The sequence below is a fragment of the Medicago sativa genome, chromosome 3 (assembly GCF_051527215.1).
Source record: "Medicago sativa cultivar Bolivia chromosome 3, Bolivia_mono, whole genome shotgun sequence".
Lineage (NCBI taxonomy): Eukaryota > Viridiplantae > Streptophyta > Magnoliopsida > Fabales > Fabaceae > Medicago > Medicago sativa.
In genome coordinates this window covers 103,791,925-103,809,725 of record NC_140751.1, presented here as the reverse complement: position 1 = coordinate 103,809,725, position 17,801 = coordinate 103,791,925, and the positions used below count along the sequence as shown (strand labels likewise).

Here is a 17,801-nt window from a genome sequence, read left to right as displayed (position 1 = left end):
TTTTCGCACTAGCTTATAGCGTTTTTTAATATGTTATTTCAAGCAATTTTTGAGTTTATAGTTTATACATTTTTATATTTTCTTCCAATTTTAACCGTATTAATTATTATTTTTTCTCACATTTTATATATTCTTGCTCACATTTTTTGGCCACCTTTGCTCTTAATGTGTGGATTCATAAAAGCAGGGGCGGAAAATTCTTTGAAGATTAAAAAAGGAAAAAAGTTTATGGAGATTAAAATCAAAAGTTAAAATATTTATAAGAATCAAATACATATTTAACCATAAATTAAAATATTAAAAATAATAAATACATCAGAAAAAATACATCGAATTAAAATATAATTTGAAAAAAGTAAATAGAGAAACATGTCATTGTATATTTATCAGCTACTTTTTTTTGGGTGGTATGCTTATCAGCTACTTAAACGATTAATTTTACTAAATATTTACTATGTCCTAGAGAGAGGGCTCTGACCACGAACCGGCGGTGGAAGGTGACTATGGCAAAGATGGTTGGGTCGCCGGAAAAGATAATTGATGGTGAGGGGAAGAAGAAACAACATGTTCTGAAGGAAGAAGAAGAGGAGTACGCAGAGAAGAAGAGGAGTACAGAGAATGAAATGTCCAAGGAAATTGAGTGAGTTTGGCCACAAGATTAGCAAATACTCATGTTTTAATCTGAACCCTTATTTTTTAATCTAATGATGGACATTCATTCTCACCATTCTCACATACAAAAGTCATTCTCATGTGATATGCCCTCAATCACTTATTTATTCACCTTTATTTATGCAGTTAATTTTTAACTATTATCCTACTAGAAAGAAAAAAACAGTAATAGCGCGGAAAAAGTAAAAGTAAAAGTAAAATAAAGGCTTAAACGCACTTTTCACCCCCTAACTTTGCATAAGTTGCAATTTTGGTCCCCTATTAAAAAAAATGGCAAAAGTTACCCCCCATGTTTACCCCCTTTTGCAAAACTCCAATTTTGACTGGTCAATGCTTATGTGGCACTTCACTTGAATGAACTGGATGCCACATGTGTAATTTTTAAATTAAAAATAAAAGAAAAATATTTTATGAATTAAAAAATTAAAAATTAAAAAGGAAATGGAAGGGGGCACGTGAGAATCTGCAACTCATCTTCTTCCTTCTTTCTCTCCCTTCTTTCTTCATCAATCCCTTCCTTCCTTCATCTAACAAGATACATGGATAAATTATCTAAACAGCTTGTCAAACAAAACAAAAAAACAACGACCATAAAGCTTCATCCAAGTTAACAGGTAAGGTGCTCAAACATAGTTATGTTCATGAAATCATGTAAAAAAAATCTCTTCTTTTAGAGTCAGTTTACTCAATGAAACAAATTAAACATTTGATTAACACATTCATGAACACATATCCTGCAACTTCTGATGCTCTTGATTTTGCAGCTGAAGCCTAAGAAAATAAACGCAGATCCAAAAATTTGGGGGTGCAATTTGCTTCACCTTCTGATCATTCACTCTGAATTTCGTCTTACTCCTACCATTCGAATTCATATTCAAAAAATTGCTAAGACTAAGACGGGTTCTTCCTTGAAATCTGTTTTGTGCCATCCAATTCGTGACCATCACAATTTTCGTCCCAGCCATTTCTTTGATTTTTCTACGTACCAAACCTCATCAATGTCCCAATAAATATATCATCAACCTCATGTTCAAAACTGTCACCAAAAACCCCAAATCAACCGCAAAACGCTTCTCATCCACCAATACAACCACTGCATCATCCTTCGAATTCCCACATAATCTGACCGAACTTGAATTTGGGTTTAATGATTTTGGGGTAAACGAATTTAGGTTTGCTTGAACTTGAATTTGGGTTTAATGATTTTGGGGGAAACGAATTTAGGGTAAAAATTTAGATTGAAGATTCTGGGTGTGTTAGATATCTGGAATTGATGATTTTATGAATATTGAAGATTGAAGATTGATGATTTTCTGAAGAAGAAGGATGAAGATGAATGAGACATGAGAGTTGAAGGTGAGGGAGAGAGCTGCTGGTGTGTGGTTCACTTCCTTCCTTTCCTTTTTCTCTCACGTGCCATTACCTTTTTTTCTTTTCCTTTTTCATTTTGTTTAATTCAATTGGTAAATATGTGGATTTTTTATTTTTTAAAATTCAAAAAATATAGAGGTGGCAACTTTTCATGCTGAGTGGCTTGACACATGGCGTTGACCAGGTCAAAATTGGAGTTTTGCAAAAGGGGGTAAACTTAGGGGGTCACTTTTGCCATTTTTTTTAATAGGGGACCAAAATTGCAACTTATGCAAAGTTAGGGGGTGAAAAGTGCGTTTAAGCCTAAAATAAAAGAAAATAGGGGGAATGAATGAATAGATAGAAGTGGTTGCGATGCGATGGAGGAAATAGGCACATCAAGAGCAACAGTAGAGAAGAAGGCGATGTTGCGGCCATCTTTAAAATCCGATTCTGAATTCAACAATTACCAACTCTGGAAACAAAAGGTATTTATTTATTCTTCTAATTCTTCTAATTCTAATTCTAATTAGTTAATTAGGGATTTGATTGATTGATTGATAATTGGTTCTCTCAGTTGAGGGAGAATTGCTTCAAAAGGGTTCGACAAGACAGAAGCCGATTGCTTTGGAAATGTAGGCTCTCTTCCGATGACGATGACGATGGCGACTCCTCCTCTCGTCCTGAGTTAGATATTGTGTTACGTGATATTGTATCTGATGAATTGAATAAGATCAATAATGATGACAATGACAATGATCTTTTATGGAACGATGATGATGACCTCAAAGCAGCTTATGATTATGAGGGTGATTGCCAAGACATACTTCTTGAAATGCAAAACTTATTTTATCAAGACCTTAATTCCCATCCACCTTCACCTGATACTTGGGAAGATGAAGTTGATCACTACTTGGCTCGTGCTGTTTATGACCATATGCGTCTCAATCCAGACAATAATAATAAGGTATCTTAATCTCTTTTTTATTCAACAATAATTATTATACATACTCTCCAAATTAATTCTTTCTTAATTCATAGACATGCGGAGAACAAATTTGGTGTCCTGTTTGTAAGCAAGGACAGCTCAAAGACACTCACAATCTCATATACTGCACTTGTTGTAAACTTCAACTTCCCAAAGCCGATGAGGTACTCACGTTTAAACACTATTAGTTGTTACACACGTAAATACACATTTTGCTTCATCATCTAACTGTCAGTCCAACCACTTTTTGTTCAGTCAGAAGTTACCTTCATATTTCATATATGTTGCTCAAGTCCAACACACTTGATTAAATTGCATACACTAATTCCAATGCAAAAACTGTGACCTTCTTATTTACACAGGATAATTTCTGTTCTTCATACAAGTTAAACCCTTTTCTTTGTGCTTAAACTACATAAGTAAACTCAAATTTTTCCATGCGTTTTTCGTCAATGCTGGCTTTAGAGGCATATCTTGTTTGCTTTGCTACAGGAAACTAAAATGGCCCAATACCTATTATTCACAAATATATATATATATATATACTCAATCTATTTATTCTCTAAATAGACCTCGGATTTGACATGTATTCTCACCAACAGAAGAGCAAATTCTATTGGGCTATCTTAGCATAACATAATCTCCATAGCTTCGGTATTTTTCTTATCTGAGCCTCAAGGCTATAATGACTATAGAATTTAGGCTAGTCCTAAATCAACTTCAAAAGCTAGCTTTAGGGGTGAAGATTGCCCAAGCCTTTAAGGACTACTTTGGCCATGTCCTAGTCAATGCGGAATTTCAACGCACTCCCCAACACCAAGGACTTGATATTCGTAGCATTGACAGATACATAGTCCAGTAACAATGATCGCAATACACTCCCTCATACCTAGGACTGGATATTCGGAGTGAGGACAAATGTGGGTTGCTTAATAACAGATCTAGGATAGGCTCATATACTATTTTGAGAAAAAGATAATGAAAAAACATTTGAGTGAACCCATGTGTCAATTTCACACCGGAGAATATAATAGTGTCATACGTATAATGATTTATATAATCAACCCAAAGGCCCCTCAATAGCTTGGTGAAGACATTTGTTTGTTGGTCATTTTCATTTACCAAGTCTATTGTACTGTCTTACGATAAGATTTTCTCCCTAATGCAATGACAATCTATCTCTGTGTTTGTTCCTCGTGGTCTCGTGGAATAATGAAATGGATGCAATATGCAAGATAATCTGAATATCCTCTGAATATCCCCAATCCTCGATTTTTTAACCAATTGATCGAGCCGTATAAGCTTAGAAGTGGCCGAAGCCACGACTCGATAATCTGCTTTTGCAATATGTTTCTTGCTCTTTCAAAAACAACAACGAGATAATATCCAGAAGTGGATCTCCTATTTTTTGGGCGAGCTTGCCCATTTTGCATCTGAATATCACATGATTTGTGTATGACCCTTTATATTCATACAAGAGACTAGTCCTTGATGCTTCTTTGCTATATTTTAGAATAATATATATTTATCTTCGTACAAGAGACCTTTCCTTGATGATCCTTTAATATATTTCAGAATGTTAATTATAACATCCCAAGCCAATGTCCTTCATTGGGAGAGTTAAGAAACTGACTTAAGAAATATATAGATGAGTTACATTGAGATGATTTAGTATTCCAACTAATCTCCTTGTACCTCTTTGGGACTATAAAAGAGTCCCACCCTAACTTGGAAGGAGTATGGCATTGGGATCCATAGGACATGAGTGTCGCATACTTGTTCTTTTTAGAAATCACAAAAACTTAGCTCAACTCAATGGGTAAGGATTGCCCTAGCCTTATAAGGGCTGTTTTGACCTTCTTATTTGTCGATGTTTGGATGATCTGATGTTGATTGTTATGCATTCTCGGATTAGTCTTGTTTTATATCCAACAAGAATCTTTTAATTATTATAGTAACTTGTACCTTTATATAAACATCAGAAGTTTAAATGAAAACATGCCAGTTATATGAACTGCTGTTTGATACTACCATTTTTATTAACTACTAGTCTTGTTCTTCCGAGATTTCAGCTTACTTTGGACTTTTTGCGAGACCGGCTTGCCGAAGTCCATATGGAGCATCTTGACAGAGGCTGCAGATTGAAACCCAGATTTTGTATAAAGACAAAATTTAATTTAACTGCATTATACATTGTGTGTGAAGGTTGTGATACATTCGAGGTTGTAATTTAACAATTTTGTCGGTATTTCTTATATAGTTATTAGAGGTTCAACATAATTCAAGATTTTTCTGTATCTTTGTTGTTTGGCTTCATCGTTTTGTTTGGTTTCTAATATGCATTGGAAAAGGTAATGTGGTTGCAGAAAATATATGGTGAAACTCTAACACCGAGAATATACTCAAACGGCAATGTGCTTCACATTTAAGAAAAATAAAAAGAATGCATAACAACTTACAATGTCGAAAATCATTTACATTTTCCCCTGCCAGAAGGTCATATGATTTTTTAAAAATGTAAATAACAAGATATTTTTTAAAATTTTTATAACAAGAAGGGCTTGTTATTATTCTTACAATGTTGGAGTGTTGTATACTTTGACACTGCCATTTGGCATCCTAGAAAACAAACAAATTTGCAAAGAGTTCGAACCTGATAATAACATGATTTGCAACAATGTTTTTAGTTAGCATGAATGGTTAAAATTTACCAACCTAAAACAATGAGTCATTTATCTCTAGTGTGAATCATAATGAATGGACACCTAAATGTTATTCATTTTAAAAGACCAATTCAAAAATAATAAAACTTAAGGGACCAATCCAAACTAAAGGTTAAACTTAAAGATCAGATGTATAACAATCCAAACTAAAGGTTAAACTTAAAGATCAGATGTATAATTTTGCTGAAAACTTACAAAGGATGATGACTGCGATCTTCTCGCCCATACGAATTTCTAAAGGTTGCAAATTTGGAAGGAAAAAGAGAATGCCAAGTTAAATCCACGTATAAAAAATAATATTTCCGAGTTCAATTTATTAAAAATTGACTGATGTCGTCCCACAGATGTACACAAGGGTCTTATCCCTAGGTGAAGGGATTGTGCTGCTTGCTTTTCTCTGGTTGAATTACGGGTCTTTCTCTCTTCTTTTTTTCCTTTCTTGTTTTGGCATGCACTAAGCAAGCAAGTCTTTCATACCTTGCTCAAGTAAGTAAGGACAGGCCTCTTTCGTTTATCCGGATCTGCCTATCTGGTAAATTCTCCAACAACCTCTTATGGTAAACAATATATGATGCATTAATAAAATACAGTAGTGCAGCAGGAAATAACATGAAGATGCAGGCATTATAAGTCGAACAACGGATTCAAACGCTTACGATTCAAAATTCAAGAAAATTACAGCACAACTTAAAACAACACACCGATGAGACTAGATACAGGAAGCGAAAATGATACATGTTATTAATGAAAACTTCCATAATAATACATAGATCTAATTTAACCTACAAAACTATAAAAATCAATGTTTCAAAAACTCAAGTAGCAATAAGACAAAATTTAACACTCAGATCTCCCTAAAGACCTTCTCAGCAGCAGCAATGGTCTTCTTGATGTCATCAGAAGTATGTGCCAAGCTGGTGAACCCAGCCTCAAACTGTGAAGGTGCCAAATAGACACCTTCTGCTAACATACCCCAGAAGAACTTGGCAAACTTGGCAGTGTCACTCTTTTTTGCATCTGTGAAATTGTACACAGGTCCTTCTGTGAAGAAAAACCCAAACATCCCATTTATATGCCCACCACATATTGCATGCCCTGCCTTCTTACCAGCTTCAACAATGCCTTGAACAAGCTCACCTGTAATTTTGTCCAAGTATTCATAAGTTCCTGGCTCCTTAATACGCTTCAGAGTTTCTATGCCTGCAGTCATTGCCAAAGGATTCCCACTCAACGTCCCAGCCTGGTACATAGGTCCAGCCGGAGCCACGGTCTCCATAATATCTCTCCTACCTCCATATGCACCTACTGGCAAACCCCCTCCAATGATCTTCCCCAGAGTTGTTATATCAGGAGTTATGCCAAAGTATTGTTGAGCACCTCCATACGACAAACGGAATCCAGTCATAACTTCATCAAACACGAGAAGGGCATTGTTCTCCTTGGTGATTTTGCGCAAGGAACTAAGAAAATCAGGTTTAGGAGTAATGAAACCGGAATTTCCAACAACAGGTTCGAGGAAGACTACGGCTATCTCTCCTTTGTTGGCTTCAAAGATCTTCTCAACAGCAGCAAAGTCATTGAAGGGGGCTGTAAGGGTTTCATTGGTGGCAGCTTTAGGAACACCAGGGGAATCAGGAAGTCCTAGGGTGGCAACTCCACTACCTGCCTTAACAAGAAAAGGATCAGCATGGCCGTGATAACATCCCTCAAACTTGATGATCTTCTCTTTGCCGGTATAAGCACGGGCAAGGCGGAGTGCACCCATGCATGCTTCTGTGCCGGAATTGACAAATCTGACCATTTCAATGCTGGGAACAGCAGAGATAACCATCTCAGCTAGAGTGTTTTCAAGAAGACAAGGTGCACCAAAGCTGGTTCCTTTCTTCATTGTCTCAGCAAGAGCGGAGAGTACCTGAAATTAAACATAAAGTTTGAAGGATAAACAGCAGCAATATATGAGAGAATTGAAGAGGTTATGTTAAAAATAAGAAACCTGATCATCAGCGTGACCAATAATTGCAGGACCCCAAGAACCAACATAGTCAATGTATTGGTTGCCATCAATGTCCCACATGCGAGCACCTTTGACGGAATCAATGATAATGGGTTGTCCACCAACTGATTTGAAAGCACGAACAGGAGAGTTCACACCTCCAGGCATCAATTCCTAATCAAATCGATTATTACATTATTATTATTATTATTAGATGATGATGATGATGATGTTGATGAAAAAGCGAAGAAGAAGAAGAAGAAGAATTACCTTTGCAGCGGCGAAAGCTTCTTCAGATTTGCGAAGAGTGAGTTTTTCGGTGCTGGGCTTCTGGTCGGTGGAAACAGCCATAGTCAAAGAACGAGTTCGACATCTCGCTGAAGAAGAAGAAGAAGAGAAGCAATTGAGAAGGGTAAGCCCTGCAATACCCGAAGCAGCCATTTCAGAATGATAGATAAGATTTTCAATCTCTCTCTCTCTCTCTCTCTCTCTCTTTATATTATTATTAACATAAAAAAGAATAAATATAAACAGTTTTTAGACATGCCCTGTTTTTAAGCGTTGTGAGAGGGTAGTTAATATCCAAATTCATTATTCCATAAATATCTAAATTAAGTGTTAATTACTACGCCTCCATTTTAAAATATATGTAGTAATTTTATAATGTGTATTATTTACATGACTTCATTTTGTTCATACGTACTTTTTAATTAATATATAAATACAAATATTAACATGTAAGATGTTTTTCGTTGAAGGATTAACACGTAAGATGTTGTTTGATTTGTCTCAATAAATATTTAAAATACTAATTTTTTTACTTTAAATAATTAAAGATATTAACAGTCAAAGTTATTTATTGACATGTGTGAAATTGTTGACTACGACATGAATTTTAAAACAGATGAAGTATTTTACCACACTTTTTTTTTTAAGAAGAAACCACACTTAACAACAAGGCTCTTTCTCTCAAAAAAAAAAAAAAAAAACAAGGCCCTTTAAATGTGCAACAAATCAATTTTTCTTAAAAAAAAAAAAACATTGTCAATTTATTCATTTCAATCATGTGCTAAAAAATTAAAGATAGTGGTAAATTTTTTAAGGTTGTGTTTGGTAACACAAATAAGTTAGTTTATTGGACTAACTTATAAGTTTGTTTTGATAAGATATGACATGTTTGGTAAAAAGTTTTTATCATTAGCTTATGAGATTTTTTTGAAATGTAAGTTAAAGTAGCATTTGAGTTTATAGCTTATATCTTTTTGTATTTTCTATCAATTTTAAGGTGGATTCTAGGGTGAGGGTTCAGTTAAGTCCCTCACCGGTGTACCACTTTATTTAACCATTAAATTTAATTAGACCATATGATATCATTATTTGTGACCTCACTATATCTAATCCCTCTTCTCTGCAACCAATTCTCTCTTGCCCACAAATCTCCTTTCACCGAAGCACAACCACGATGCCGAAGTTATGTTTGCTCCTCCGCTACATATATAAATATTTACTCCTGAGTTCACACAATAAACCCCACAAGTGCCTATCGTTTTGTATGATTCAACATTAAAAGCCATCAAAAAGACTTCATTGATTATTTAACAATGATTCTCCTTGGCCATTGATAACCATGCTCTGGTAGTGTATGGATAGAAGATATCAATTTCATGTGATAAACAACAACAATTCATATGGGACTAATACTCAAAAACTACAATGGAATTATTTTCTGTTTGTCGCTAGTTCCTATACACACTCAATTGAATTCGTTCACATCAGTTATGTCAAAATCCTTTTCATTCCTCAAATTTTTCTTTTCTTAAAATTCTCCTAAACTTGTTTTAATTTTATTTTCGATTCAGTGTGCGGCAGTGAAATAAGATCTGCCAATAGAAAGAATTGGTTGCAGAGAGGAGTTATTAAATTTAGATCCATTGTAGTCAAGTATAATGAAACAATATGATCTTATTAAATCCAATGGTTAAATAAAGAGGTACATCGGCGAGGGACTTAACTGAACCCTCACCCTAGAATCCACCTTGCTCTTCATTCATATAATTATAATTTTAGATAAAATTTACAGTAAAATAAACAATGAAAATAGTTTAGTTAAATAAAATTCATAAAAAAATTCTTTAGATAATTTTTCAATTGAATTCATAAAGCACGTTTATCACTTTGGAGATGAAAATATTTGATTTAAATAAAAAGAAATAATCAAATATGACCTTTTATGTCATTTATATTTATCGTTAACTTCAACCACTAATTTTACCAAACACTTTAATTTTAAGGGTCATGTTAACTTGTGCCCTAAGGGCACAAGTTAAGGAGCTTAAAATGGAAATTGAAAATAAATTTTATATTGAAAGTATAACTTTTGCAACTTTTAAGATATTGAATGCACAAGTTCCAAAAAAAACCTTCTACATTTGCCTTCTTAACTTATGCCCCAAAGGCACAAGTTAACATTTCCCTAATTTTAATAAGCTAACATTTTAACTATCAGTCATTAGATATAAGTTAGTTTTTCAGCTTATAACTTATTTTTGTCAGACACACCATACGAGTCATCGTGTATAAGTTAGTTTTTCAGCTTATAACTTATTTTTGTCAAACACACCCTACGTACCCAAAAGTTTGATTGAGTTTCAATGCCTCCTAGGTAAAATTTGCTTAAAATTTGATTTGATTTTGTAAATAAATATATTTGTAAAAATATGACATATCAATGAATAATTGGATGAAGAGTACATAATCAATCAAATTTCAAGGGTACAATTGAGTTCACCATAGATAATCAAGATTTAACACAATCTGACCTTAGTTTCTCTTAGAGAGAAAACTGCACAATTTTTCTAAGTTCCCTACCATCTTCACCCATTATAGATGAGTGATTTTGAATCTTTTTTGAGCTTGAAATCACCCGCTCTATCTTTTTTTTCTTTTATTTTTTAATCTAAACAAGTGACCTTCACATATATAAATTTTTCTTTTGTTTTTTGTGATTTCATCTTGGTACGACATTGTTTAATTTTTTATCTTAGTGTGATTTCATTTGGCTCATGTTGAAAGATCAATTTCAATCTATTACATGTCAAATCAATGACTTGAGCATCAACGATGCAGATTCAGAGACACAAGTATTACAATCAATTTGATTTTATAAAATTATTTATAATATTATGTCGTTGTATGTTATTAACTTAAAAGTTGTTAGTTAGTTCGCAAGTTCATCATTTTTATTTTTAAATTAATGAATAACATTTTTCTTTTGTAAAAAAAAAAAACAATGATCATTCCTATCACGTAATTTTTCATTTTTCAAGTTTACAAAACATTGTAGAATTTAACCTAAATCATAATGGAAAGAAAAAATTTGTAAAGTTTTAGAAATGAAAAAAAAATTGGAGGAATAAAAAGGTGGATTTTAACAGTAAATTGAGTCGATGAATTCTGGTAAGCCATGCCATTGTGCAGCGGCGGTGTTAGGGGAGAGAGAATGTGGATGCAAAGAGAAAAAGATCAGAGATCCGATTCCATGCGGTAGCGACTAATGGGTTCACATCACCTTATTTAATCTAACGGTTAAAAAAAGTGCTTCACCGGTGAGGGACTTAATTGGACCCTCACCCTAGAATTCACCATATTTTTACAATTTCTTACAAATTTGTTATATTGCATTAAAAACCGTTTCAAATAATCTAAATTTAAATTTAATGCCTGCCTTGAACATTTAGAAATTGCAATCGATACACGCACAATAAAAATTTAGATCTGGTATAGTGACCAAACTTCAAGAAGATAAAACCCTCAATGTTTTCTCTCAACTCTATTTCTCCAAAAAAATATCACCAAAAACACTTCCAAACTATAACCCATTACCATTACGCCTATCCCTTTTCCTCAACCCACCTATCAAACTCATATAACTAAACTCCAAAAACATTGCAACAAGGTCTTTTGTTTAAATTTTGACAACAATTTCCAACATGTTCACCGCTCTAAGCGACATTTCCACCCTCCAACCCCAAAACCTGATTTCACTTATGTGAACGATGATAAAAAGTGTCACCCTAACTTTACTAAGTTCCATACCCGACACAACTTGTCTCACCTGAAACAAACACTAACCATCACGACCTTATGAGTCATGATATCCCTGAAACCCTTCTTATTTAGGGCTAAATTCCCAAATTAACATATATGCATTGTAATAAATAGTGGGAGTACCTATAATTTTGTCCAAGATAGAGTGCTAAAACAATTGAGTTTGTAAGGAAAACTAGCTCATTCCAAGATAGTGTTGTTGCATTTGGTATCCACACATATAAATAGTGGACTCGTTCGTTTTACCCTTAAGTGGTGTAAAATTTGTTATGGGGTGTGATAACTCAAAACTTTAAGACCTATATTTCAGTCTACAACAATATAATTTTGAGCTTAATTGTTGCATGCAAAATTGTCTAATTGGCAGGTTAATCTAAACCTACTCGAGATGAGGCTTCTCTCCATTAACTCTACAAGTTAGTTATAAAATATGCTATAGATGACTGTGTCCAAAAACTTGTAGACCAATATAACATTATTCAATGCGCAAAACTACCTTATCAGTGAGTCGATCCACTGATTATCATTTCACCCTCTTCGACCAGTCCAACCATGTGAATTGTTACCCACACTTTTAGAAACAAGAAATAGAGAACCAAATATGAGAAATGTTTAACATTATAACTATTCAACATAATGTTTTGGGGATTTGTGTCGATTATTGAGCTCTTATCATGTTTAAAGATTGATTCCTCATCCCTACAATAGACGAGCTACTTGACTTTATGTGTTGCAGTGACTAACTTAACTTGACTTTCAATACGGCTATCACTAGGTCTGGATGTTCCCAATTGATGCAAGTAGGACAACACTTCAAATTGATCAAGGGTACCACGAATTTTCGGTAATTCCCTCTGGCTTGTGTAATGCACCATGAACATTTCTATGTACCATGGATTTAAATTTTCAAGCCTATTTGAGGTAATTTGTGATTGTTTTCTTTGATGACATATTAGTTTATAGTTCAACACTAGAAACACACTTCAAACATTTAGAAGTGGTCTTTCGTTGTTTTATGCAACACCATTTTCATCTGAAACAAAGCAAGTGTTCCTTTGCGAAAACTTCTATAGAGTATAGACGTTTTGGGCTATATAACCTCTATTGCAAGTGTAGGACCTAAACGAGAAAAGGTTTAGGCAATGTTGGAATGTCCAATTCCTCAAAAGGAAATTTGGCTATATAATCTCACGTGTTTCTATAGGAAATATAATATTATCAGGTGGTTTCTCTTGGATCGAAAAAGAACATAAATCATATCACTTATGTGGGGTAAAAAATGGTGTACTTGTCCTACTGCAAATTTAATGTGTTTACTAACAGTAGTGCAATATGGTACGAGGCTTTTTCAAAAAAGGCACGACGATTTGTTTACCTGACAAAATCACAATATATGGACTCGTTTTAATTAGTTTAAAAATGAAGAAAACCACAAATAATACTCACTATAGAATCCTATATAAGTGTCATTGCATATGATGTTTAGTACCACCGCCAACCTCACATCATATTTTCTAGGCCAAATAACAGTTTTGGTCCTTTTAGTTTGACAGAATTCTCAAGTTAGTCCTTTAAGTTTCAAATAGGTCATTTTAGTTTGACAGAATTTCCAAGTTAGTCCTTTAAGTTTCAAACTAAAAGGATCTATTTGGATCTTTTGAAACGGTGAGGTGAAATAGTCTATCAACTAAAAGGACCTATTTGAAACTTTTGAAACTTAAAGATTAACTTGAAAATTCTGTCAAACTAAAATGACCTATTTAAAACACGAAACTTAAAGGACTAAAGCATAAAAAAAGCTAAGAAGTGTTGGCAGATGGTGGTTATTACTTTATACTTTATAGAAATTTAATCTAGGTTGTTGGATTTTGAAAATAAAATGAATAGCCACCATTCGTCTGAATTCGTGCGGGATTATGTCGTAACATTAAGCATTATTCGTTTTTTTTTTTGAATCGGCAAATATTATTAAACGTCATCCCCGCAAGACGCAAGGTATGGACGAAACAAGATATAAATGGTGCCGCATATAGACGGTACACCATAACCACCTAAAAACACCCCTGAAGATAACCCAACTAAAACACCAAAACACATCACCACCTAAAACAGACTCCAAAAAAAAAAAACAAACACTGTATCCACCACCGCCCATCGTCACTACTCACCCACAAAGAACACCAACTAAATAAAACTCCCAGACCCGAATACCCAAGTTAAGCCACGTATTGAAGAGCACCTAACCGAAGGATCATGTAGCTAACATAAACCTCGCGACCTCCGAAACCACCGAAAAAGCACAACACAAAGCCCAAAAACCAACTTGACAAAAAGAACTGACTCCCGATCTCGAATCAAAAGTGATCGGCCCACCAGACTATAGTACCAAAAAAGCAGGGCACCCCTCGCCCCCGGTACTCCAGAGAAAAACCAAATCAAGCCAAACAAAATATGCAGCTAGACCCCGACTCCCGATCTCGAAGCCAAATGAACCGGCCCACTGAAAACCAGCACACAAAATGTAAGACGAAAGACATGACATGCGAAGTTTAAACAGCAGACAAATCAAACGAAAAAGACTCAACACAACGTGACACTCACCCTCGAAACTCCGTAAACACCTAAAACCACCCAAAAAGCACAAACAAAAGCTAGTGACGACGAACATGGACCAGTGTAACAGAGGTTGCTCCTGAAGGAAACCACCTCAACAAGCACCCACCTCCTCACTTAACACCCCAACATCACCCCCACCACACATCACCACCCCCACCACTATTGAATAACCTCCACCGCCACTGCATCACCATCGCGCATCACCACCACCGTCACTGCATCACTACGCCGCCAAAACATCCTCACCAAGAAACAAGCAACAACACAAACATAAATCTAGAGGAAACGAAATCCAACAACAAAACACGGGCAGCGACGCTGATTTGAAGCGGAACCACAGCCCAGATCATAAAAAGGCAGTCACCTGTGACGAGGAGATTGTGTTCGTCGCCGTAGTAAAGGAGACAACATGGTGGAGCAAAAACGGCGGATCTGAACATCACTTCCCTGATCCTGAAACCCTTGACCTCCTCACACCACATCACCACCACCACACAACCTAAAATGCAACCCAAAAGCTCACCCTAAAGCACCACCACCCATATTAAAAACCACAACTCAACCTAAATGCAACCCAAAAGCTCACCCCAAAGCACCACCACCCATATTAAAAACCACAACTCTTCCAAGTGGACAAAGGCCACCGGAAACCCTAACACAACACCCTTTAACACTGTTTCTTCTTCTGTCATTCCAGTAAAACACCACCGTAAGCTCCCCTCCTTCACTACGGACACCAAACAGCCGTCGGAGAAAACTCGGAACAAACCAGAGCTCCACCCACAAAAACGCAAGCAACCTGAACCGGATTTGAAGCCGACACCAACGAGAAAAGCTCTAGCTTTGAGCAGCTCCACGTCCTCCTCAACCATCACTACCACATCGAAAGGAGGAAATCAGATCCAAACAAACCGCAGCTAGAACTAACAACGGCGGAATCCGACAAAATCCGGCGACGAAGAAGATAAACAGTGACGAATCGACGACGGGAACCAAGCTGAAGCGTGATGGTGATGCCGCCGTGAAGGTCGGGCATACCATCACTGGCGTTGGATCTACATCCTGGAAAAAAACCAGTTTGGATTGGCAGGGGAAGGGGATGCTGCGATGGAAGAAAGTAAGGATAGAGAGAAGTGAGAGTGTTTTCTAGAGAGAGAAAGTTTAATTAAGCATTATTCGTTTACTAATCAACACAATATAAGGTAATTGATGACACAAGTTATTCAACTCCAAAACACCGGTTCTATTTGGCCATACTCCAAGGATGTACTTAAGAAATCAACTAAACATTGGGGTTCAAGATAGGGTGACAAACACATTATTCAGTGCCAATTGTTTGGAAAATTCGATACCACATTGGGACTTTTCCTCAAAAACTCAAGGGTATCCTAAAAGCTTGTGTAAAATGGCACGAGCTTTTCCCATATGAAACAAGATACAAGATCCTCAATTTTTTGGGTTATGGATGACTTGCTTTACTTTAAAAGACAAATTATTCACTCCTTCCACCTCTTTCATCATTGCTAGATGAATTTCACGCCTCACCACTAATATTGGTGCTCACAATACATATACCGGACCTCAAGAAAATGTGTTTTGGGAAGTTTATGATAAAGGATGTTGCTGAGTTTGTAAAGACTATCCAAGGCTGCTCGCTTTAGCATGCTAGCAGGTACTCGAATGGTCTGCAAATTGTAAGAGAAAGTTACAAATGACAACTGCCTACCACCCTTAGAGCAACTGACAACTGAATTTGTACAACTGAATTTGTTAACAAGTTTCTCCAACAATACCCACACTAATTTGTGCATGAGAAACCCAAACTGGGGTAATCTGTTCAGAGTAGTATTATAATACGGATCTAATTAACTTGTGCCATAAGAGAAAATGTTAAGAAACTAAATTTACATTGAAAAACATAACATTTTGACTTTTAAAAAGTTGAATGTATGACTTTCATATACATTTCTATATTGAGTTCGTTAATATGTGCTCAACATTTATATGACCAACCCCACCTTCCCTTACGGCATATAATTCTGGTTCCAGTTACTGAATCCCTTCAAATCAGCTCTACATCCTATGAAAATTGGAAACAAACTGTCCTACTATTTACAACACTTAATTCTCATAGGATGTCCGAATAAAACATTTAAAATTCAACGAACATAAAAGTATGATAGGAAAACAAGTGTGTTATGAACTTTTCTATGATTCTATCACAATCCAAACATAGTTTTCTTCTTCCTCTTTCATTACCGATTTCGACTAGGAGTACAGAAAAATCAATTATACAAAAATATATCAAATAATATCTAAGAAGTTTCTAAATGAAAATCATAGATAATATACATGAGTTATAAAAAGAATATATCTAACTCAATAACTACACTTCAGGAGGTTCCTATTTCATCCCTTCCTCCATTTTTGCATAAAGTCCCTTCTTGTCCCGACCATTTCCATAAACCTTTAAAATCTTTTCTGTATCACCCATAAACTTTGAATAACCCACAGCTGGGTACAGTACCACCACAAGTATACATTGGGAATAGCACACTCCACAAACCATAATTACAGAGAATACATTTCTTTCGCATAAGAGCTGAATGAAGAAATTGCATAATGTGGTTGCTGCTTCCAATGACAGGATTTCAATATGCCACCAAAACATAGGGTGACAGACTCTCCATGCATTATACAAACACCAAGCAATCTCAGTTTTTTGAGAAGCCATCTTATGTCAACTCCATAAAAATCCGAATTATTTGGCACGGAAGTCATTCCGAAATATGGTAAGGTTTTGAGTAAACTTATCCCTGTTTTTTGAGTCTATGCTTAGAGTAACGTCTGCCATAAGTTTATCAAAACATAGAGAGAGCCGCTGGTGGTGATCCACTGGCTGCAAAAGTAACCAATCCGAGTTACGCGACATAATGATAGTGGAATAACATGGTATTTAAAGGCTAAAAAATCTGAACCATTATTGACTTCTATTAAAAAGTTACTGTTGCCAATTTGATGTATTGTCTAAGCAAAGAATTTGTTATATTGTAAACAGTTATCATCAAATCCAACGGAGTTTTTCACACGGCAAGGTTATGTATAGAAAGATATCAACACAAAGGGTCTCTGGGTCCATTATGTTAAAAATTTACATAAGAGGATCCATTATATTAGATAAATAAAAAATGACAATTAAAAATTCTATAATCCGACTTTGAAGTTAGGATGAGAATGAAAATACCTGTGATGACAAGATTTGAGCTTTCAAATCAGAGAATGTCTGCAAGTAAATGACAGCTCTCAGTTTGTCAATCAAATAGAGTATAACTGGACTTCTGTTAGCAATCAG

The 17,801-nt window shown here is 35.3% G+C and overlaps 3 protein-coding genes and 1 long non-coding RNA gene across 6 annotated transcripts in view; 1 reads left to right on the top strand and 3 right to left on the bottom strand.

Annotated features, from left to right (window-relative positions):
- The first annotated feature begins 2,335 nt into the window (after nt 1-2,335).
- LOC146943263 (RPA-interacting protein A) lies at nt 2,336-5,307 on the top strand. Of its 2 annotated transcripts, none has more exons than XM_085757516.1 (4): nt 2,336-2,510; nt 2,600-2,985; nt 3,063-3,174; nt 5,083-5,307. In XM_085757516.1, the coding sequence occupies exons 1-4, from the start codon at nt 2,403-2,405 to the stop codon at nt 5,242-5,244; spliced, it is 768 nt and encodes a 255-aa protein (XP_085613642.1). In that variant the 5' UTR covers nt 2,336-2,402; the 3' UTR covers nt 5,245-5,307. The 2 variants fall into 2 exon arrangements, with proteins under 2 accessions (XP_085613642.1, XP_085613641.1); XM_085757515.1 differs by having other exon boundaries at nt 2,600-2,989; nt 3,064-3,174.
- Nucleotides 5,308-6,357: 1,050 nt separating this feature from the next.
- LOC146943262 (glutamate-1-semialdehyde 2,1-aminomutase, chloroplastic) lies at nt 6,358-8,220 on the bottom strand. Its single transcript, XM_085757514.1, has 3 exons — nt 7,997-8,220; nt 7,727-7,900; nt 6,358-7,645 (listed from the first exon to the last, which is right to left on the bottom strand). Exons 1-3 carry the CDS (start codon nt 8,165-8,167, stop codon nt 6,578-6,580), a joined length of 1,413 nt encoding a protein of 470 aa, XP_085613640.1. The 5' UTR covers nt 8,168-8,220; the 3' UTR covers nt 6,358-6,577.
- A 5,443-nt stretch (nt 8,221-13,663) lies between these two features.
- Nucleotides 13,664-15,616, bottom strand: LOC146943261 (uncharacterized). The gene is made up of 2 exons (XR_015033039.1): nt 14,435-15,616; nt 13,664-14,333 (listed from the first exon to the last, which is right to left on the bottom strand). It is a non-coding gene; the product is annotated as an uncharacterized LOC146943261 (long non-coding RNA).
- Nucleotides 15,617-16,626: 1,010 nt separating this feature from the next.
- The window catches only part of LOC146943260 (ARM repeat superfamily protein), a 33,802-nt gene continuing 32,627 nt past the window's right edge, over nt 16,627-17,801 (bottom strand). For both annotated transcript variants that reach the window (XM_085757512.1, XM_085757513.1), the window contains exons 27-28: nt 17,694-17,732; nt 16,627-17,348 (exon numbers count right to left, since the gene is read on the bottom strand). In XM_085757512.1, coding sequence (XP_085613638.1) covers nt 17,211-17,348; nt 17,694-17,732 — 177 coding nt within the window. In that variant the 3' untranslated portion in view covers nt 16,627-17,210. The remainder of the gene's footprint in view (nt 17,349-17,693; nt 17,733-17,801) is intronic.